General features: G+C 44.0%; 1 protein-coding gene and 1 long non-coding RNA gene across 6 annotated transcripts in view; one reads left to right on the top strand and one right to left on the bottom strand.

The window, feature by feature from the left end:
* Positions 1-24,005, top strand: part of SPEF1 (sperm flagellar 1) — a 49,337-nt gene continuing 25,332 nt past the window's right edge. Inside the window, exons 1-4 of one of the 2 annotated variants that reach the window (XM_032950279.2) lie at positions 1-673; positions 2,855-2,966; positions 4,268-4,468; positions 5,184-5,220. In XM_032950279.2, coding sequence (XP_032806170.2) covers positions 457-673; positions 2,855-2,966; positions 4,268-4,468; positions 5,184-5,220 — 567 coding nt within the window. In that variant the 5' untranslated portion in view covers positions 1-456. Of the gene's footprint in view, positions 674-2,854; positions 2,967-4,267; positions 4,473-5,183; positions 5,221-24,005 lie in introns of both variants that reach the window. The other variant, XM_032950278.2, reaches the window with a different exon arrangement.
* The window catches only part of LOC116940446 (uncharacterized), a 60,596-nt gene continuing 40,843 nt past the window's right edge, over positions 4,253-24,005 (bottom strand). For all 4 annotated transcript variants that reach the window (XR_012941357.1, XR_004402541.2, XR_004402542.2 and 1 more), the window contains 2 exons: positions 9,142-9,278; positions 4,253-4,379 (listed from right to left, as the gene is read on the bottom strand). This is a non-coding gene — a long non-coding RNA (uncharacterized LOC116940446). The remainder of the gene's footprint in view (positions 4,380-9,141; positions 9,279-24,005) is intronic.

Below are 24,005 nucleotides of genomic sequence, written 5' to 3'. Positions count from 1 at the left end.
CACTTCACCAGGTACTAATTTGATGCTGAGTCGACCTAGGGGAGGCCCAGGACCGGTTCAGATAATCGGCACTGTATGTGTTGGCCGTGAGCGGGAATCGAACTTGGGTAGCCGGGTTCGTAGCGCAGCGTAGCGCTAACCGCTACACTACTATTCCCCGTACACACACGCACACACACCGATGCATACACACACACGTCCCTATGTGTACACACACACACGCCTTTGCACATACACACACAATCGCAACGCACGTGTCCCCACCCGTCTCCATAGCGACGCCGCGTAAACAAACGCGTTGCGCCGCCGCACTCAGTCGGCTCTCGGTGCTCGAGAGACAGCGACCGAGCTCACAGGTACCTGGGCAGTTCGAGGCGAGCTCTGCGTGCGTGTCTCTGCCTGTGTCCGCGCGTGTGTGTGTGTGTGCCCGGCAACGAGCTCATCACAGTCTGTCCCATGGCCACAATGAGCCAGCAGCAGCGGCAGCGGCGGCCTGGGGGCTGCGCGCTGCCCGCGCAGCAGGGCTCCTCGTCCTCCTCGTCCCTCTCCTCGGGGCTGATGGTGCCCGAGGGCGGCTTGGACGAGGAGGCCCTGCAGGAGCTCTACGCGTGGATCGACACCGTGCCGCTCTCTCGGCCCAAGCGCAACATCGCCCGCGACTTCAGCGACGGCGGTAACGCTGCGGTGGCGAGAGGCGTGCCCCCCCCCCCCCCCCGGCTAGCGTGGCCCCTCCACTCGGCGTGGCCCCTCCACTCGGCGTGGCCCCTCCACTCGGCGTGGCCCCTCCACTCGGCTTGGCCCCTCCACTCGGCTTGGCCCCTCCACTCGGCTTGACCCTTGCGGCGTTCGTTAATCTTTCTTGAGACCGCAGGAGGAATCCGATGAGCTGTGAGGCTCTTGGGTTTTATTCTCGCAGATGTCCGGTCAAGGTCGGGTCCGAACGTCACAATGATAAAACAATGCAAAAGCACGATAGGAGTGCAAAGTATAGGAAAATGTAAACAAATCAGTAAAACAATCAACAAATAATACAAAACTTTTTTTATAAAAAAAATAATACCAGGTAAAGCCCACTGAGCTATTAGCTTATTTTTCAGAAGCAACCTGGCCACAAATCATAGCTCAACAAAGTGGCTTATCATGTGGACATTTGTAGCATCAAAATCATCTAAATTACTAGGGTGAGCCCTGCACTGCAAAAGTCCCTTTGACACCACCCAAGTTCACTTGGTCGACCCCCACGCCCACAAATCTGAGAAGAGCTGGAGCAGGGCCTGGCACTGATATTTGGGGTTCGAATCCAGGCAAAGTAAGGCGATTATTAAGTCGGCTTCTTCTTCAGAGCAGCGATACACTTTTTTTTAATATGGGCACTAATGGTGACTCAGGGTGATTGTGGCCGGGAGTCGAACTCATGTTGTCCGATTCAAAGCGTAGAGCACAACCACTGTGTCCAGGGTGAGATTTGATTGGAGGGATGTCCAAAATGTTTTATAGCAAAACTAATGGAGCAAAGCACTTTCATAGAGCTTTAGACCAGTGATTAATTTGAGCGTAGCATTACCGCATAGTCGTGTGTTTTTCAATGTATTCATCCCTCCAAAGTAATGTGTCTGTTTAATATATTGCGTGAAATTGGCAGAAAACATTTACTTTGTTTTTGTAGTGTGCTTTAAACAAATAGAAACACGTTTGTGCCAGGCCCATATTTGCCGTGGCAATATTACCTCCCCTTATGTTTACATCCAATGGCCGGAGTCCAGACTTTCCATCCTGTTCCTGGCTTTGGAGGACACTTGAGTGGCTTGTCGAGCCGAGTGCCGCGTAAGTGCATGAAGACTCAGCAGCCGCACTAGCCGGCCTCTTTAAGTGCTGGCCAATGTCCACTTGTTCTCGTGTCCACGACAGTGCAGGTACAAAGCGATATTCATCTCACACGCTCCACGATGACATAATTTGTGTGCTGTGTAGCTAGCGAACCAAGGCTTGTGACAATACCTGAATGACATTTCACATTTTGTGTGAAAACATTGGGCAAAAAAAGGCATTTTACAATGTACCCCCTCCTTCGAAGTGAGTTAATGAATTGCCAAAGTCTACGGTCATGATTTGATTCGAGGTTTAAATTAAGCCGTCTCATTTGTTTTATGGTCTTATTTTTGTGCTGTTTGCACGGTTTTATCCATCCCACGGGGCAAATTGTAAGAGGGTATAATTAGTATGTGATTTATACTGTATAACGCATTGCTTATTGATTTTCACAAGCACAATTGATGCACGCATTGAGAGTCTTAAGAGTTTATTTAAATCAATAAATGCATAGTTACATGCCGAGTTAAGAGTCCAGTGGGTTTATCTTACTGCTCAAAATGTGAACAAATTACTTTGTTACTTCAAAAGCCATACTTTTTGAAATCTACAAATATGTCAGTCATACCGTTACATGATAGTTTGTGATTGAGAAAAGTATTTTTTTTTACCTACATTTCTTCTAATTGTTGCATACTTTGTGTTAATTGCATTATCCCCAGTATATTCAGTGAATAGAAAATAATGCTACATTATACTGCCCACATCGCACATCATTACCAACCATGATATATCCACTGCTGGATGAATGCCTCAACATCTCATCATCCAACAACGCAACAATCCATCTAGAACCTGCACATTAACTGACCCCCATTGCGCCGTCTCCGTTATTATTCTTGACCATCGTCTATCGTCCCACCTTGGGACGTGTCCTGCCCAAGTCCACTTCTCTTTACAGTTCGGATGATGTCACATCGTACAACCTCTAAAAACGTTGACCCTCGCTGCCCATTTTCTCATGCCCCTTGTGCGTGTAATGCAGTGATGGTGGCTGAGCTGGTCAAGCACTTCTTTCCCCGGATCGTGGAGATGCACAATTACATCCCGGCCAACTCAGTGCAGCAAAAACTCAGCAACTGGAATACGCTGAACAGGTGTGTGCAAGCGTAGAGCGACGACTGGTGACTCTCACCAGGTGTGGTGCACGTCACTAACCCTGCAGGGATGACGGACTGAGTCAAGATCTAAATGGGTGCCCTTGTAAGTCACGAGTCTGCTGAAGTAACAGCCAAGGTATTCATAATTCGACAATTTATTCACTGATTTATTCATATGTAGTTGCATCAAACATTAAACCTAAAGAGGATTGCATTGGCAGAATTGCATGCACGCTGCTAAGTTGGGTTGAGCCTGGACATTGCTTGGACGAACGACCACCAGGCTCAAGCAGTAGTAGGGCTACGAGGTGGGCAGCTGACGGTAGTGCAGAGAAACCCCATTATTGTACTGTACTCTGTGTTCCTCGCCTTCACCACCTTACACTCACCAGCACGGTGAAGTATGGTTAAGTAACCCCAATGGCCTGCACGGTGTGGGGAGGTCCTCAGCCCACGGTGGGTTTGTTTACAAAAGGGCTGCGCATGTACAATATTTTAGGCTGTCCTTTCTTCTGAGCAGAATTTTACAATGTCTCTTGAAAACACTCAAAAAAATGTATGTTGGGATACAAACATGTGTTATTGGTTTATATTTCGTTGTAAACGTTTAGAAATTACATTTAAGATAATTAATAGGTAACTTTAACGATAAACAAAAAACACCAGAACATGATTATGTTTAAGATATGTGCCTCGACTCTGAACTAGGAAACCCATCCGTGAGTATTAAGCGATGGAAATGAACACTGCCGATAAGCACGGTTGGGTACGTACGGTGGGAAAAAAGTTCAGCATGAATACATAGATACATACATTTCAGCGGGAGGACACTTCAACTTGACTTGCAATTGGTGAATGCGTCAGCGAGTGTACGTGTGCGAGTGTATTCGTGCGTGCTCGTGTGTGAGTGATTTAATGTCATTCAGGTATTGCAAAATGTAACCTATTATTAGAAATGCATATTAGGAGCGACGCTCACAACAACGAGCGAAGTGCCGGGCGGCTAAAACACAGCAAGTTGGCACAGTAGGGTGCACAGGTGGTGCATCGGCCAGTCATCTCAGTGAGTCGACCCATGGCACCTGGTTCTGCCCCGTGACCTCCTGCCAGCGGGCGTTCGACACTTCACGTGGCCTTAACGTGCACATAGCCTGGCACAAGCGCCGTGGCAACGTCACCGCCCACTTAGTAGCGAATGGTGGTTGTTGGCGGTTGTATTAGCTAGTGTACATGTACGAGTGTATTAGTGAGTGTGCGAGTGTGTTGGTGCGTGCTTGTGCGTGTGCGCGCGTGAACAGGAAGGTGCTCTCCAAGCTGTGTGGAATGCACGTCCCGGTGGACGTGGTGCGTAGCGTGACGGGGTGCAGCCCCGGCGTGGTGGAACTGGTGCTGCACTCGCTGCGGCTCAAGCTTCAGGAAAAGACGCAGGAGAAGCAGCAGCGGCGACAGCAGCAGCAGCATCATCATCATCAGCAGGGCAAGGGCCCTATGAAAAATGGGCAGGTGCCAGCTTCTGCTATCAAACACTGATTCCGTCCCCTTCTATTTATGAGCGCGCTATTCGTGAAATGAGATATGTGACCGGATTCATTCGTTGGGGGAAAGATAGCTCCAACCACTGTATTAAAAAAATGATGTTAGCTGAAAATATTCGCAATTTGCTCGTATTTTTCACAAAATGTTGGCTAAATGGAGCAGTGTGCATCACCATTGGGCGCCCTGAGGCGGTTGTGGAAATTCCAAGAGGTGCGGTGGGCTGAGTCGACCCGTGACCATGTTTTGAACTTGAAACCTTCCAATTATATGCCAAGTGATCTAATTAAAGGACCACCTGGCCAAATACTTTTTTCTGGGATTTAATCTAAGTAAACTAATTTAACTCTTTGACCAGGGTAAAAGTTGTCTCCGATTTGTACAGTACCTTGTGGCATAGTGAAACTACATTATAATGAAGACTGTAATTTGTATATTAATGATGATGTTAATATATACTAATGTAGAGTTCATTGCATTGCTGCTACAAACATAACATTTCATCATGCTGCATTGTAAGAAAATGTAATAGTATTTGTACAGCACACCTGCAGCACTACTGTAAAGTTCAATGTTCTCTATCAGCCCACTTCAAAATAAAGCAAATATGTTGTGGTTGGATGTTATGTTTAAAAGTGTACTAATGGCAGTGTGTGGTTTCGATCTGTTTGTTTTGTGCAGGATGTGGAATACTACAGTACCAACATGCAATCTCCAGGTGAGTGAGTGCTTACATGGCCGCATTTACTTGTGGTCATAAATATGCCGCACGAAAAATATTTCTTAGTAAATATTTTCATGTATTAATTTGCATGCTTAATAAATATGCTGTTTTGTTAGGGAATGATGCAAAGGTGAATTGGTATTTACTGTCATTCTAGAATGTACTTTCCCTCTTAAAACTGCCATAATGTAACTCTAAATTTAATTTATTCCTAAGCTTGGTTGGATTTGAGCTAAATAAAGTATGTTCAAGTTTTACAATCCTTAGAGTACAACTTTGCAGTCTTCTTTATTCATTTATTTAATCAGTTAATGTAATTAATTGTAATTAGCTTCTAATAGTCCTCTGTGGGATGACAATTTTATCAGCTAAATAAAAAATTATTGTCATAATTAAAATGCCTGGGTATTGTGCAGATAAATAATAGATGTTCACATTTCTCCACTGTTGTGAAATACACTCAGCTTGTCTTAAACGTTTTGTATTGGATTTAAATGTACAACAAGCCTGCTGCTTATATATAAGTGATTTTATTCCGAATCGAGTATAAGACTTATTACAGCCAAATGTCTCTTTGAAAACACTTCAATTTCATGGTAGATATTATTTACAATCAACAAGAATGCTTATGTGATGAGGACACCTTGAGTCTTTGAATGTGATGCCAATGCTTTGGGTGCCAATGTTTTTTTTTATTATAAATCTTTAAATAATGGCATCTTAAAGATGCATCTGTCTTCAATGGTTGTCTCCAATACAACTAATTTCATGATTATATTTTTAGATTCCCAACAATTATACCAGTAGTCTGTAAAGTAATGACATCATAAACTGTCATTGCAATGGTGATTGTAACTTTTAGCAGGAAACATGTTTTACACAATAACACTAGTTTTTCACGTAAAATGCCCACCCACAAACCATTAACGTATCTACATTCATAACCACAACTTGCCACTGCTCAAAATGAGTAATGAATGGGTGGTGGTACTCCTCGCTGTGGGCCATCCTCTCCATATGGCACCAACTGTTGACTCCCACCAAGTGGCACACTTTATTAACCCCAAAGGGAAGACGACGAGCTGAATTCACCTCCAGACTTGCATTTTAACTTTTGACTCATTGTGAGTTTGCACTTTGCCAGCAGCACTACTCGCCACATGCCTTTTTATAATTGCACAGGTTTACACGCCCACTCTGACAATGTGCCAAATACTTTTGCAGGATAATTATATATGCTCTATACATAACAGTATGCAGTATTGGTGGAAACATGCCATACTCCTTAATGACACACAGACACGTACTGTTGTTGACATGAACCCATAATGTCAGATTAATTTACCCTTTCCCACCCACCTACTTTTCGCCCCATCTGTCCCGGGGCTTTCTGGAGAGTGAGATTGTGCGATAAACCGATAACGAGTCAAAGTCAACAAGGAAAATGCTGGAGTGCTGTGCGGCTTTCTCGGTGATGACCTGGTGGCAGATGCATGACATCCCACTGGCACTGTTTATTTTCGCCGTATTACATGTAAAGAGCCTGTCCCAATGCTGCAGGCAACTGACATCTCTCCCAGTCAGCCACTGAAGCTTGAGTGCATAGGCAGCTGTCGTGCTAATTGCTGGCACACCTCAAGTGATTGTCTATAGAATATTGCTTGCTTGTTTTCCCTGTGAGCTTTAGTCTGTCTTTACATCTCTGCGTAGTTGCTTTCAAATATTCAACGATTGCTCTAAAAATCCCTTTCACTGAGGTGGCTGAAGAACCAAGGCCAGTTGGGGTTTACTGGCCATGTCAAATGCGGCAGATATCCTGGCGATACATTCCAGAGGGACATTTGATACGAAACCAGTTTCTCGCGTGTGACTTTGATAGTTTCATCTCAGCCTGAAACAAAATCGCCCTGTTTGCAGATCTATGAAACTACGCAGGGTTGAGCCTAGTTAAAACTTTAATTGCACTCGAGTGTTTGTATAAATTAGGGTTGTTAATAACGAGGTGGCTCAGAGGTCGGGGCACTGAGTTTGTACGCCTAAGAATGTGGGTTCACATATGACAGCTGCCCTTGATTAAACTAGGTTATCTAGTATAAGAACTGATGGTTTCATCACTGGTAACTGATTTGTTTGGGGAGTTGGGTTGACACTCCCCTTAAACATTTGCGTTTAAAAAAATCCCATTAAAAATCCATTTGCAAAACATTTTTGGTACAACAAATCATAGAAAATTGAGTGGCTAATTTAGTAATTCTCTCGAGCTTGTTTTTCTTCTCAGAAATATGCACCCATAGATAACAGGAGTATCCATGGGTCTTCTTTAGTGCCATGGATAACACGCTTTGCGGATAGTTTCACTGTAGTTGAGAAATGCAAACAGCAGCAAGCACGATTTGGAGTGACTTCCTGCAGTGAGAGGTTTCAAGGTGTCGAGATTCGTAGCCAGTGCTGGCGGTATGATCTGTTATAGTTTGATGGAGCTTAGCATCAGCATCATCATCATCGCTGGGGAAACAAAGGTGCCCACATCTTGCGTTCTATTCTTGGGATGATAGGTGCTCGCGAACAGTGCATGCAACCAGCAGTCGATCCAGACTACAGGGGGGATCTTGTGTGTGTTGGCTCATTTCAGTGGTAGTAACACCACAGGCTTTTCTCAAGATCCATTCTTTAATGCTGTCATTGTTATTTTTGGTCATGAATGGTGATGGATGTTGTATTGCCAAGGTAAGAAAGGGAACATTTCTTCCAGCGCCGTACACTGGGGCCATAAGAAAAGCCTGTGTCCGGTTTTTTTTCCTGGACCCAATCCTGTTTTGATTTCACTTTGCCTTTTGATGGAATGAATAATTGAAATATTTCCTTCATTTTTTTACCTTCAATAAAAAACACGTGCAAAGAAAAATAACCCCACGCTTAATAGTGGAACACTGGATGAGCCAACGTGGGTTAAGTCAGGCGCACAGCGCCACCAGCGGCGGTTGTTTTGGGAAGAACCCGGGAATCTGTCTGCCGATGTTGAGGCGGTAGCCACCACGCCGCTTCTGTAGTGGTCGAAGCACATCTTGCACAACGCGAGCTGCACAATCTGTCCTTGATGCGCACGTTATACGTTTTCCCAGATTGGGTATTGTTTTAAGCTTCCTTGAGATGCTGTGCATTTTCAGCATTTTGTCCCTAGCCTCATTGGCGGTATAGTAACAGGAAGGTGATCAACAATAAGGTCCGTGAAGGCAAATCAATTGATTGCCCGTTGAGGCTGATGTAGTAGAGGCTTTTTGGGCCTTGTCAATTTGTTTGTGGGTAATATTGACGATGGCACTGTCACAAAATGAAGGTGGCTTAGTCAAATGTCAGGTGTCTCTGCGCTCAAATGAGGATTGTGCACGGATACTCTTTGGTAGCCCTGAGTAAAAGTGGTAGTCATGTTATTGATCTCAGAGGGATGATAGGTTACCTTGACCCCTAGCCCAGGTGACCCCCAATGGATTAATACCAACTTAGAATTAATGCTACTCTAATGCCGTGGCTTTAACATTCACTTCACGGGAGAGTGTACGCCTGTTGTTAAATTGCAGGCAGCTGCAGAACAGAACCGCTGACCACGTACGAACTTGTGGATCAGCGGCAGGCACGTTGACAACTGGGCTGCCCTGCCCTCAAAATGAAGGCTCTGTTTACGGACTAAAGCCAGTGGAGAATGTGGAGGTGCCAATGTAGGATATTGGTGGAGGAGGAAGGGCGAGAAGGCAATCTGGCAGGCGATGGGAATTGAGGTGGGGGGGGGCATTCTTTAGACGGGGAGAGGGAGAGAGTGGAAGTGGCAGAAGATGGTGTCGGGGCAAGCTTGTGGATTAAGACTGCCTTTCAGCCCGCGGGCAGCCGCCAAGACAAACGTCGCACCGACCGGCATACCGTGTGAGCGGAAATTCCTCCCCGCGCACGCCGGGAGGGGCTGCCTGGGAACCTTGCGCGGCGAACGAGTGCCAGTCTCTGTCGCCGGAAGCTGTGCTCCAGCCCCGCAACGCACTGACAGACAAGCTCGGGGTGACCTGAGAGAGAGCATATTTATTCAATTCTCTTGTTTACACGGTGAAGGAGTGAAAGTCCAGCGAGATTCAGTCTCCCTTTTGCAAGGGAGACACAAGTGGCCGTAGCTAAATAAGAGTAGTATATGTACACCAGAAGAAAAAAAAACACGTAGACAAAAATATATTCGAAGAGGAACTTTGTGACATTAATTATATTTGTAATATCAAGTATTATAAGTCACAGATACGATGACCATTGGATGAAAGCTTTGCGTATATTCAGTTTTATGTAATGCATTTGGGTTGTGGTTATGAATGTAGTTTTTCTCGAAGTTGCAACTCTCTAGCACCAAGGGGTTTATCACCGTTCGTGTTTTACCGTTTCCACTCGTGCCTCGGGTGCTTGGGCTGCACCATCCCAAATTTCAACGTCACCAGCTCCGGAAATTGCCGGCACATGTTTATTACATCAGGAAGGCTGGCACCCATCAATTTATTGCACTTTACATATTATTGTTTGGATTTTACCGAACTCTGATATTCGTCAAAAGAGCGAAAACGAAGAAACAAAAAAATCTATCCCTAAAGAATTCCGTTTGAAAAGATTCTGTTTTTCTCTTCATTTTTCTGTTCTCGTGTGAAATGTTTGTGCAATTTTTTGGTGCAAAGTAAAAAAATTGGCGGAATTAATTAGTCAGGGGCTTTGATGGCTCCAAGATTAATGGGGCGTGCGTCATCTACAAACACTGTTCGTGCGAGTCTAGTATTTTTGTTCATTATTTCAGAATAGATAACAAAACATTAGCAAGACATGCTGATGTTGTTTTAACGGGAGTGCTTGCACTGCTGCATACTGATTTGGCAAAGTTAACATTCTGCATCGAGCCAAGAGGTGGTCCTTTTGTATGCGTCATTGCCCATGCCTCCATCAGTGTCAGACAACTGCTTATATCTCTGCTAAAAGTCACGTAAAAATACCTATAAAGTACTTCCAAAGAGCAAGGTTGTTAAATGAGCAACATCCTCCCACAAGGCTCATGCCACAGTTTCCAGTGAGTGCACAGCAGTCACGCTAATTTGATGATCGAGCACTCATTGAGTCACACGATTGACTCATTCACTGGGGTTCAGTCACCTCCTAGTCACTCTTTCTTCCCAACTATCACGGCTACTGTTCCCGTGAACTTCACTCATTCATTACTCCAGCCATGTTCAGGACCTGGTCCATCAGACTGCTCCGTAGCGCATTCAACCGCCGCCACACTGCAGGTGGCAACACTTCACTTTCTGCTGCTTCCCTCTTACGGCCTTGATCAATTAAAGAAACATACTATTGCTAATACATTATAATATTAATAGTGCCGTTTGTTGCTGGCCACTTGGTGTTGAGCCTTTGGGCCTGTGCTCAGCAAGCGTGATTAAGAAAAAAAAGTTTAAGTGTCATGTTTTTCCCCAGCAGAGTAGCTGTGGCAGAGCATTCGGCTCAAATCTCAGTGTGGGTAAATTAAAGCTATGAGCACCAACATGAATAAAAAAATATTTATTATTATAAGAATCGTATCATTGTTGAGACTGACCGTAGCCATAGGGATGTGGAATTGCCATCATGGTCCGACCACTGCAACACATGACCCTCTGAGCAACGGAAACAATGATTTACCGTTATGTATTTATCTTTACCTTCAATGTCTTCACCTCGTTGTCCTTTTCTTGGAAAGGATTCTCTATATCGAAATTATTTTCAAAAACCTAATATAAGTTATTTGTATTTTGACGTAAAATAATTTGCCTGCCATTAATGTAGGGCGAGCCAAGTGATGTCACGAGCTCCTCCTGATGAGCCACGGACTGTCACAGGACTGCCACGTGTATCTGGTCACGTGCTACATGTGACGCTCTGCGTCATTGACCATCAACAGCAAACACATCATGTGGATATTTAGTTTTACTGTCAAGCTGACATTGCTCTGAAACAGATTTTTTTTTATTATTATCTTAAAATAACTTTTGTTTGTAAAACTAACCCAGTGTGAATTGCACTTGATGGTCCAAACACAACGTATTGGTATTATTATTTGCAGCCCATTGTTAGTCCCCTGCTCAATGAAGGCCCCCCGTGGCCATGTCAGTCATGGGGGTTTTCTGGCCAGGAATCAAACGCAGTCTGTCTTCTGTCATTGACCAAGTGCATTATATTGCTAGATGAAAATTGTGAACACATTTAAATAAGCTATTGCGTTCTTCTTTTGAGCAAGAGGCAACGCTCACGCAGTCAACGACGTTATCTTACAAAGTCGGGTTTGGTGCCTTTACACTCGAGCTATATTTGCCGTTCCAAATACACCACTACCAATGCAGCATCGGCAAATAATGAGTTCCATCCCGTAAAATACAGCTCACTGCGGGATGCTACCCCAGCATTGCACATTTCTCTGGAATAGACGAATGCCTGAGATGGACAGCAGCATGGCAGTGGATCTGAAACAGCGCTCCCCCAGACCCCCCCCCATCCCTCCCCAAACAGTTGGAGGGGGGCGGTGGTGGGGAATCAAATAATGAAATTAATCACTCATCAAAACGTAGATTTGTAGCAGGTGTTTATTCATTTGACAGCAAATATTTTCTAACCTATTATTTTAATTTAGGCAGGGGGAAGAGGCCATTGAAAGGAGATTTGCAATGCGAGAACTTGGCTCCCGTGTCATAGGGCATGCTTATTCTTATTGACCTACAGTCACGTTAAAGTGGCACCAGCGGCCTGCGACCGAGCGGAAGACCTAAAGGCGGATGCTGAGATACTGTTTGGGATAACTTTGCTGGTCAGGTACCAGCTTTACAACACTTTTTGGGTCTTGCAGAAGAAGGAAGTGATGTTGCGTCCTCGTATCATTTTGGGTTGGGATGCGATAGCCTCTTGCTCCCTTTGATATGTTGATCTTTAAAGTCAATTCACTTTCGGCAATTCTTCAACCGACTATTCAGTTGTGGATATAGAACCATGAACTCACTGCAGTACGCGACAAGTTTAAATCAAACGTGTCTCGTTCTAAATACGAAATAAAAGCATGTCTGCTCCAGAGCTATCAACGTGCGACAGCAGAAACTTCATTAGTCTCATGGCTTTTTCTTTGCTAAATAAAGAAACGCTACAATTAATCCTGGCAAGAGAAGCCGTGTGCATTATACTCACGTATGCTTTATACGGGTAGTAACTCATCCAATAAAAGCACTCCTCCCCCCATTCATACTTAACCGAACGCACGCCAAGACTAAACATGGGAAGTGTCTGAGTCTAATATTACCAGCCCTTCAAGAGCTTGGCTCCACTTATTCGCAGGCAGAGAGCGAGGCTTGGGCAAGGTTACAAAAACTGCTTGGGTGTGACAAGGTTAGCCATTTCCCATGCTCCGCGGTATGTAGCGGGCTTCCGCCGTGCGGTCGCTGCTGCCTGCCGGTGGCCTGGCACAGGGGCCCCGCGGTGGCTTCCTGGGGATGGGTTGGTGTGGAAGCGTTGCTCCATGTGAGGTGTTATTCAATGGAAGTGGGTTGAGCCCACTGTGGAAATGGACTCGCAGCGTCCCGGTGCCATTTTGAGATCTGTTGAAAACGTGATCCTATTGTTGGGTAGTAGTTTGTTGTCAAGGTGTAGTTCAAGTGCATGCATGCATGTATTCATGCATGCATGTGCGATGTGCGTATTTAGATAGATGGTATAAATCCGTCAAGAGCATTTGTTTGAAAAAAAATTACTAAAACTTTGACGGTTGTGACTTCAATCCTGGTGGGGTATCAAAGCAGCACATCATCTCTCCAGGGTTGATAAAATAGATAACCCTTCGTGGGAAGTCAATTGGGGGTTTTCATTAGAATGAACGGGACCCTGGCATAGGAATGTCGAATTTCCATCACTGGCTCAAGGTCATCAATGCACATGAGTACCATCCCAATTTCTCGGTTCGAGATCTTGAACCAGTTGTGGTAATTCATCAGTTTTAGGACAGGGACCAGTCTCTCCATGGCACAAATGCTATTGGATGTTACATTTTAACTGCTCCACATGCATGCGTTTAATCCAGTCACTTTATTCAATGGGCTATTAAAGAATGCATTTATTTCGCAAGGTGAAAAAAATTACATTCTTTACCTCTTTCGCCAGTGTGACCTAAGCTACTGGAATGCCGACGGAAAGTATCTGATTTTGGTAACATCGTACTGCATTTTGGGTTCGGACTATGATACTGACACACTCTGACAAACGTTTGACAGGTATTTTGAATATCTACTTCACAGTAACTTACACCAAAAATGTCAAGTAGGAATTAATGGAAAGCTGTGGAAATTCAGCTTTCAAATATATGAAAACGAACTCAGTCAAGAGTGCTGGCCTTGCGGCTAGACAGTGTAAGTGATCAGGTACATACAGCCTTTGTTTCGTGGCCTTAGACTGCCCCAGTCAACGTGGGAGAATTTATTCTTGATTTTCTGAGATAAACGTGGGAGAAGCCCAGGCTAGGATACTAATTGGCATTGGTGTTCGTGGCCGTAAATTATTCTTACATGTTTTCACTTGTTTTCCTGAAGAAAGCCTTACCGAGTCTTGTGACTTGTTTTCAAGACATTCTCGACATTTTCTTCTAAGTGATTTGCTTGTCAAAGGAAACAGAAGAGACCAGTGAAACCCGTTACTATTGAAAGGATAATCTGAAAATTCCTTACATCCGAAATATGCGTCAAGCTGACTTCTCTCATCGCTCTGACAGGGATCTTGGTGCCCCCTTCAGATGCCTATCCCATGCACATGACCTCAGTGCAATGTTAATTAAATTAGGGTTGTGGCGCAGAAAAGTGGTAACCTCAATGGCATGACTACCCTGTAGCGCGCATACTAATTCTAGAGAAATCTCCCCCCCACCTGCGGGTGTTTCCGATCTCTCGTTAAGCGAAACAACAGAAAACTGCTTTGCAGCGACAGAGCGGCCGCTGTCTAAGCAGCTTCACGATCCATCACGCACGCGTCTAGTGGAGTACACTTGCTGGGGCTTGGTGCCATCAGCTGATTAGCAAAGCCTCGCATCTCGCCAGGCCGCACAGACGGCCACGCGAACGAACGAGCCGCCCCATGGCCTCCACTCGTCCCTGCAGGCTCGGTCCCCTCAGTCGAGCGGGCCCTGCCCAAGGACGATCCCGAGCTGACCCTGGGTTCAGGGCACGGGACGCCACGGCTGCCGGATGCCTTCCGCGAACAGGAAAGCGCAAAGCCGCCGCCGCTGCCGTGGCCGGGAGGGCTTCGCGTTGGCTCCATCGGGGATTTGTTTGGCACCAGCGGCATTTGCGCAGAGGAATTATTTTGCAAAAAAAAAGTGGCGTTTTTTTTGCATTCGCTAAAGCATGGTATTAGAGGATTTGGATTTATCTCAGAAAATCCAAAAGCTAAAACAAATTGATAACATTGAAACGGTTTTCTTTTGTACGGCTGATGTGGATGGCAGAGCAACAACTACAATTTTACATTCAAGTGCTCAAGCCAGATAAACACATCTAGAGTAGAAGAGTGTATTGCTGTAATGTCTACTTCGTATTTGTGGATCGGGCGATAAAACAGTGGAAAATTAGGATATGGAAAAAATTGTTTATTTTATATAGATTTGTTTTTGTATTCCTTTATTGTTTTTCAACGGTTACATATCTGATATTACTCTTTGTCTATGTTGTGTGTGGCTCTCTGTGTGTCTCTGTGTTGTCTCTCTCTCTGCTTGTGTGTATATGTCTGTGTGTCTCCGTGTCTGTGTTTTGTCTCTCTCGCAAATGTAGTTCTACCTGATGACGGTTGCTTGTGTTGCAATCGAAACGTATTATATTATTTAATTGATTTTCTTTCTACGTGACTTTAGAGTCACGAAAGCTTCCTATCATCTCTGATATTCTTTCAGTATTTAAACCGAATTAAATCCTCACCAGGTAGCATCATGCATTTCTACACCCACTGTCGACACAATTTTCTCCACCCCTTCAGATTTTTCGCTGTCTTCTCTGCCTGTAATCATCGTTAGACCCTATTGTGTCATGTCTCTCTCACTGTGTCTAACTGTCTGTTCCAATGTCTTCCTGTTTTACGTTTGTTGGTTTCTGTTTGCAATGATCTTAAGGGGCACATTTCATATTATTGTATGTATGTTCAAATTCTTTCGCACCGTATGTAGCCAACCGTGCTCATCGGAGGTGCGGGGGAAGGTCAACAAACTCAACACAAAAAGCAGTTCTAAAGGAATGAGTTTTCAATCTCGATTTTAAAGTGCATAGCTCCAGTGGCTTCCTAATATCGGAAGGAAGAGCGTTCCAAACGGCCGCAGAAGCACATCTGACAGCACCATACGATGCGGTGACCGTCTTTGTTTGATGGCCTGCCGAAAGCCGCTGTAAGGATGACCACCGGAGTGTTCGCGTGATGGTTTAAGCTTCTTGACGAGACGCAAAATCTTGCATTATTTGCCTTCATCACTCCTGTTCAAAAGTTCGGTTTTACACAACCAGCTATGGCGACCAGTCTGTGTGTTGCCTGCTCAGAGCTGGGCAGCGGTGGGGGGTTAACCAAATTCATTTCAGAACCAATTTAAGATCATAGCCTTTTGATGCTGTCACTGGTGACTGGACTGAAGTCATCCTACGTGCTCCAGATGGTTATCTTGAGGATGAGAGTCTGGCATTCCAACCCAAGATATCCATGCGGCCGATTCACCAACGTGACACATGGTGGTATTATTAGCATTGCAGAAGAAGCGCAACAGGATGTGTTATTCAGCAGTGAAGGAGAATGGCTGAGAATGGTACTGCCGGTCACAAATGCTCTTGATGTTGATGGTTTTTCTACTTTAGTTGCTGTTAAACCGAAAACGTCAGTTTTAGATCTGACACAACAGCATGTGCTAATGCCAAAAAAACAGATGAATGCAAAAGTTGCCGTGTAATATTTCTAAACCAAAACTTGGCAGAACAATTAGGACTCCGCGGTGTTGTTTTCCAGCCAGTCCTCTGAAAACTGGTCACGATCGCGCCCTGAAAGACGCATAATGCTGGGCGGGGAACATTACACATCCAGACATCTGGTTTGCTCATTTTCTAACACAGCAAGCGCCCAGATGAACCACATCGCCTCATTGTGTTTGTGTAAGAATCCACTCGGGAGCCAAGGGACATTCGAAATCTGCAAAAGCACGGAGGGCTCGGTGGCTCGGGGTACTTGTGTCCTCGTCTAGGGCGCTGAGGCAGCACTGCTGAGCAGAACCTTGCGTTCAAGTGTTGGGAGACCTCTTAATTTATACCACATTCTTCAGTACTGTATGTTAAGATAATTAGTGTCGCCCCATTACTGACTGAAAAACATGCAATACAATATTATTTCGCTTAATACAGTCTGGTTCAGCCTAACTCGGAGGATATTTTTTTAAATATATGTACACTATTGGATAATAAATTGTATACCAAATCACATTTGGCACCTTGTGAAGCAGACCACTTTTTTTGTTGTGGGAAAAAAATGTCTTGTTAACAAGACATGAAAAGTAGCTTTGTGTTTTCTTCCAGGATTGTTTTTCATTGAGATTGTTTCTCGTCGTTGTGCTTTGTGTAGAAACTAAACAGAATTGATTGCCTCTTGGGGAGCAACGTTGATTTTTGGACAGATTGGGATGCTCAGTAGATTGCTATTTTGTGTTAGCAAAAATGAAACAAACTCAGAAAGCAATACAAATGTTTAAATGAATATCCATTTATATTCTCAGAAATATGGAGCTTATTTTACCCAAGTAAACTAGAAGTTTTTTGCTGTCATTTCAATGTAAGATAACTTCATCAGCCTGCATTGACCAGCAGGGTGAAGCATTGTCTAATAACACCCTTGACTGATGTGGCATGGAGGGCTTTTATTCAGCAGTGGATTGATCAAGGGCTGGACATTGTTTTTGTTCTTACTGTGTCACAGTAAAACCTCCCCAATGCAAGCCTACTACGTCATCACCGACGGAGAGCTCCTGATCGGGAATTGCATGGATGTTTATTTTATAGTGGGAAATAAAAGACAGTCTGTGATGTTTTAGTGCTGTCACAAACACGGTCATTTGAGTATAAAAGCCACTCCTACTTTTAATAAGCTAAATTGGAACGTACTGCCATCCGATGTTGTTTTACGAGATATACATACAAGGGAGATTCTCACTTTGATGGACTATTTAATTATGCGGTTATAATGCAGTCTGCCTTACTCTCAACAGCGTACAGTACTACCTTTAAAAAAATGTGTGGTTTCATTGAAGACATTTGTCTCGTTATTAAACGTCCTCATGCGCTGTGAAGCAACCTCGTTCCCGGTCAAGGTCCTTGTAACCTTTATTGGAAAGTTAAATCATCCTCGCGTTGCTTCCGTGTGTGGGGTGGTAGTGCTTTTGTGACGAAACATAACATTTACAACAAACTCACACGGACACACCCTTATAACGGATTGGCAAATCGTATGCCCCTTATTCAAACCTCCAGGGATAATCAGCTAAGTTTGTTATTGGTGTTGTTAAGTCCGATCTTCCTCGGATTTCTCCTGGTCTCACACGCGGCTCGTGTGCATCGCCTCCAAATGTTTTCGCGTTAAACGCTGCGAGGAACTGCGTCTTTTTGTCGCCGCTAATCAAGCCCTCTGAGTGACGACGGCAAGAAGGCCAATGAAAACAATGTTAACGATCTATGCAGTTTCACTGTGCCCGTTAATCATTTGGCGCGTAACTCATTTGCAGGAGGCGTGCGCACGCGTGCACACTCACGTACGTGTAACAACAACAACAACAAGTGCCCTCGTGCATAGGGAAACCATCAGCGTTCCTGATTATGACCACTGGTGACACTTGTGATTATCTGCTCCTGGAGAGAAAAGAGTCACATGCCCCTGGAATTAAGTTCTGCAGACCTTTGTGTGAGTGGGGTGTGCTGCAGTCATGGTCGATCAAAGCAACATGGTTTTGATTGCTAACCAAGCACAAGACCCACGCCAGTCCTAATTTAAATCTGGCCTGGGCCTTCTCCTTTAAATGTGACCCGAGCCGAGCACTAAGCAGACAAAGGTTAGATGGACTTAGAACTGGTTTCACCACTCTCAGGTTCTATGTGGCCTCCATAGGTGTGCACTAAAAGCAATTTCCCCAGTACGATAAGATATTATTGAGACCGTTATGCACATACCACTGTAATAAACCTTAGCTTCCAATCGATTTATTGTTCACAATCTTCTCATTAGCTTTTTAAAGAGAATCCTAAAAGACTTATTTCATGAGCATTTTTTATCCGCACTTGTTAAACCCAAGCACGTGTTCATGCAGCATGTGTGTGTTCCAAATGTTATGATGCATGCAATGGATGCAAAATCTGCTTTGCTGCTTTTGCATGTGATGCAGTGATTTTTAGAAATGGATGTGACAAAGTGGCTGTTGTTGCATGATGGCATGACACGGCTCTGTGATGTCGCACTAGCAAACGGAGTGCGGCCTGTTGAATGGTTTAATGAGTGATTTAGGTTTTTATAAGGCTCAATGGGCACATGTGAATTCCCTAGCACTTGAGACTGCTTTACAGGCCAGCCTAACCAATGGCTTTCCTTCTCTACCTACACTGATGGCATGCATCTGTGCAATAACGTATCCACGAAAGCAGCTGCATAGTGTGAGCTTTGGCCTTGGATACCTCAACGACCTTTGCAAGAGTAGCCTTGCGCATGTTTACACGTAAATAACAGCACGAATGATGTTAACGATATATCTGATTAAAGAAATACATTCCAAGCATTAATCCCTTTCAAGCCGAGTGGTAAAGCAGCGTAGCACTACTTCCATTCACTTAAACTACTTTCAATTGTATCATAAAATTAATAAATAGGTGGATAAAACTTAATTGGAGCATTACTCGCGCTGTACATAACCAATTAGGGATAGAGCGTCTTTATGATTCTTCGAGTACTGGGGCCGTATCCATTTATGTTGGTAGGCCCAAGTCAGGCCCAAGGCCGCCTTTAGATGACTCACCACAGTCGACTTCCCTCAGCTAGTGGCGCTCATTGTGAGCCTGGAGGAATGAATGATGATTCTATTAGACTCAGGCTGGAATTTGAATTCATAGCCTCTGCAATGGCGAACAAATCTTTCGACTGCTACCTTCTGCTGAATAATTTATTGACGAAGCCAAATGGATTGCCTTAGCTTAAAATAACACGAACCGCCCAAGCATAACTGCAAGCAATAGCTTTGCAAGTACAGTAAGTCCATTGAATATTTCTAAAAGGGGGCTCAGTGACCGTGGAAACTAGCTCTATCTCTTAGTATGTTTTCTATGTAATGGTCTTTGAGCATGCAATTTGTGTAAAAGCTATTGAACTGTAGTTTAACACTCAGATTTTGACCACATAATTTAAAAACCATCAGTGTTAGAATTTAATTTATGAGATAATACACCTAAATACAATGGTAGATGTTTCAATTTGACAGCAGGTTAATTCCTCCAGACGTGTTGGACTGTCGCTGGGTGACTCGAGATGGTTTCTCGTCATTGCCCTTTAGAACATCGGACTCTTGATTTTCCTTTGTCCAACAAAAGTGTGACTCGCATGGCTTGGCATGCCCCCTGTCAATATGCTAATGAGTCATGCCTGTCATGTCTTATCTGGGCACAATACTCGACTATCCCACAGCCATATGCACAAATCCTATCAAGAAGTGTGTCACTGATGTCTTTGTCCTCTCTTGTTGCGTTGTGATTCTTGCCAAGACACTTCAGTTGACCATCGGATACAGCCATCTCGATTTTAAGCTTTCGTGACTGCAGGGAAATAATATAAAAGTAAATATTTTATTACAGCATGTTTTATTTTTATTATTTTATTATTTCCCTTCTACGTGACTACCGAAAGAACCGAGAAGATACAGCCATCTGTTTAAATGAGTGAAACTTGGGCAATCATATTTTGTCATAAGTAAAAATAGCAATGTGTGAACCAAATATAAGGTTAGCATAACAGAAAACGCTTAATGGGCAAACCTGCAATACCTTGCAGCCTCAATCGCGTATTAAGCAATAAGCAGAACTACTGTGGATTATCCCCCAAGCTTGATCTAACAATGAATGCATGTTTCATGAAAAAATATATATGATTGCACCACGTATCATTACACATGTGCTAACAATGTGCCAGAGTGTTTATATGTGAGTTACTATTAAATTCAGCGGCACAAAGAGTGAAAAAGCTCTGGAGTTACTTTATGTTATTAAAATATGTTGAATGCGGAAGTTCGTAATGCCATATCTGGCCGTGCAAAAATAAAAAAAATCCCCTTAATTTAAACAACCATTAAATCCGATGAAGTGTTTTATTGATATGCTCTGCAAAAGTGCTTCAGTCAACTGATTTCTCAACCAACATGCGTAAAAGTGTATGCGATTGCACGGTCATATTTCTTAAAGCAATTATCTGCTTTTATAAAAAAAAAAACTTTACTGTCAGCAAAAGGCAGTACACTTCATGCTGCAAGCAAGCCTAGCACAATTCACATGTGGCTTTTTGTGTGGAGGGGCTGAATTATTTCTGGCATTAAGCCCACCACCAGTGGATGTAATTACATATGTATGGCTGTCTCATCATTATCACATGTTCTAGAGATGTTTCTATTTATTGGTTGACCGTGATAAGTAAACTTAAGAATACGTTTTAAAAAAACATTTTAAAAATGCAATTGAGAGGAGTAACATTGCATTTGTTATTGTTTGGTATTACTTATTATGCATTCAGCTCTCAGCGAATTATATGTACTGGCTTGCAAAGTTTATAATCTGGTTGTAAGTGGATATGAGGCCTTACTAGGGAGGCTGATTGAAAGCCAGATAACTACACGAGCATCACTAAGTTTGTTCTCTGTCACAGCATCATTCCTTGTAGAAACGTGTCCTGCCTAAGGCCACTTTCGTGTTTGAACTATCAGTGTGTTATCTTAAACTTACTTTAACATTTTGGTCACTGATCCAGGCACTCCTCCAGTTGTTTATAAATATGATAAAACAGTATGTACAATGATACTAGATTACAGTGATATATACAGTACCCCACTACGCCAGGAATTCCCACTGCTCGAAGGATTAAAGGACCTACGATCTTCTATTCTAGGCTGTGGCTGACATCAGTGATGATTGATAGCTGATGTACCAGCTCTGCCCTCATCACCAATATGTCCATTGGCCTCATCACCAATTTTCATTTACCACCATGGTGAAGTATGATAAAACAGCCTTCCGTGACTGACACAACTTGGAGAGGCATTTATCCAGCGATGGACTGACAAAGGGCTGAAATTAACTAATTGTGACTTCCTATTCAGTGTTAGGGTCCATGAGTTATTGGTGAAAATTATTAATCCAAAAGAGATGAAGGACTGAGATTTGAACTTGCAATCTTCTGATTGTGAGTCAAGCTCTTTCTCAACACCCCCTTGCTGCGTATGTATGCAGGCTAATTAAGGTATAAAATAAAATTACAAAGTGCAATGGATATAATTAATACACAATATCATGAACAAATAACACAATGGCCTTATTTCGTGTATTGATGACAAACAAATTACCAGAAAATTCCAGTAATGTGGTTAGTTTTTCCACCAAATATCGGCAGGGACTGCCTTTCATCCAAAACATGAAGTAAGCCCATTTTAAAAAGATCTATTTTAGTGTGAAATAACAGTGTGTAATTTATACAAAGAGTACAAATGTTTCCATGCTCAAATCATTGTTTGGCGCAGGCTAATTTTTCTTGGCAGCCCTGAGGTGGCTGTGAGAATGCGACATTCCTTTTGCAACACCTTATCAACCAGGCCAAACTACAATTGGAACTCGCAAATTTCCAAGTGTGAGTCAAACAGTCTAACCACAGCGCCACCCTGCCGGATAATAAATTATTACTTGAGTTTTCGTTTTTTAAAGTTAATATTATGAAGGTCTGAATGACCCGATTTCAGTAATGTTTCGTGGGACCATGATATGGCAGAATAGCCCTGATTGACTGTCCCTCTCACTTATTACGTCACTCTTTCTCACTGTCAATTAGGGCAATATACCACAACATAATTGTTGTGGTGCGGTGCTTGTTCTGACAATGTCTTATTTAATCCACCGCTTCTCCCTGCATCACAATGACCTCTGACCCCCCGCTGCTCTCTGGCACCATTGGATGAGATCAGTGGGCGTGGAGCCTGGTTATTGCAAAGATCGCAGCTTTCCGCAGACTGCTGTGGCTGCTGCAGAAAAGCTGAGCTGAGTGACAACTCGCTGTTGAACTTGGCTGTGAGCACTCCTCCCCTGTGTGGGACCGACGTTGAAGATCTCTGGTGGAAGCCGCTTGCTCTTCTCCACACAGCTGCAGCGAGTGCGTGCGGTCGATGCTCTATGGGGGTGTGTGGGTGGGTGTGTGTGGGGGGTGGCGGTAGTGTTACGGTTAGCATGCTGCGCTACGAACCTGGCGACCCGAGTTCGATTCCCGCTCACGGCCAACACCAATAACGGTTATCTGAATCGGTCCTGGGCCTCCCCGAGGTCGTCTCGGCCTCAAATGAGTACCTGGTGTGGTTTGTAAACATCACCACTGGGGAGACAAAGGTGGCCGGGCGTGGTGCTGGCCATCCACCCCCTCGTGTGTCGTGCCGGCCTTCATAGGTGCTCACTAACAGCACTTGCCCCAACAGTCTGTTAAGGCTATACGGGGGATATTTGTGTGTGGGTAAGTGTGCACATGCCTGGGCATGGCAAGTGTTAAGGTCTCACTGGAAAGGCACTTTATCCAAGACCTCCCACACACATGGAATTGCTCGTATTTCAACGATCATGCCAAGACATGGGCACAGAGCGATACAAGCGTGCAGATAAACCCCGCATGAGCAGCCGTAGCGCACGAGACTGAGCTCTCTTGCGGATTCCAGTATGTGGAGAAATTCTGCAGCGCTTGCAGAGGATGGCTTGAGTACCCTCTGGCAATATAAAAATGAAAGGGGACATATAAAATACGGTGTAGATTAACAGCACGGGGAAATTATACGGCGCACCATATATTTCTACCATGTTATTTGAAGGATTCTTGAACAAAAAAATGTTAAACCAAATACGTCCCAGTCGTATTTTCCACACCTAGGTTTGGAACAAAGGTTTGATTCCTTTCTAGTCCAGAATTTGCTTCAAAGGCAAAGCCACATCTTACAATGTTGAACAACCCGGAGGTTACATAGCAGACCCTCACTCATCATTCAAGGGTCGGTTTTATGCAAGCACAAAACTTCGCGTGTCTTGTTTTTCTTTCAGTTTGCAAATGTACAGGATAAGCATGGGCGTCCACGCAAATGTAATTCTTCATGCAGTTATTGACGGCTGTATTGACACCAAAACATCTGCTATATATGATAACCGATGGGAGATTAATATATGGAAGGAGCCCTTGAGTTGGACCCAATAGTGCAATGGTTGCTGGCTCACTGCTTTATTATATTGATAAAATGAGCTCCTTGACATGAATGTGGCACTCACCATCCGCAAGGTCCTCCGTGGACTCACCACGCCTGCCGACCTCTCCCCTCTCTCATGTCACTTGACTCCTCAGCATATTGTGACGCGATCACATTTGGATGCTATGTGAATCCCAAATGTATTGTACCGTACTCTGGCACATGTAGTTGGCTAGTGCTGTGG

The sequence above is a fragment of the Petromyzon marinus genome, chromosome 9, assembly GCF_048934315.1.
Source record: "Petromyzon marinus isolate PM22_M1 ecotype Great Lakes invasive population chromosome 9, UKy_Petmar_22M1.pri1.0, whole genome shotgun sequence".
NCBI classification, from domain to species: domain Eukaryota; kingdom Metazoa; phylum Chordata; class Hyperoartia; order Petromyzontiformes; family Petromyzontidae; genus Petromyzon; species Petromyzon marinus.
Note: the sequence above shows the minus strand (reverse complement) of the source record. Positions and strands in the feature narration are given on the sequence as shown.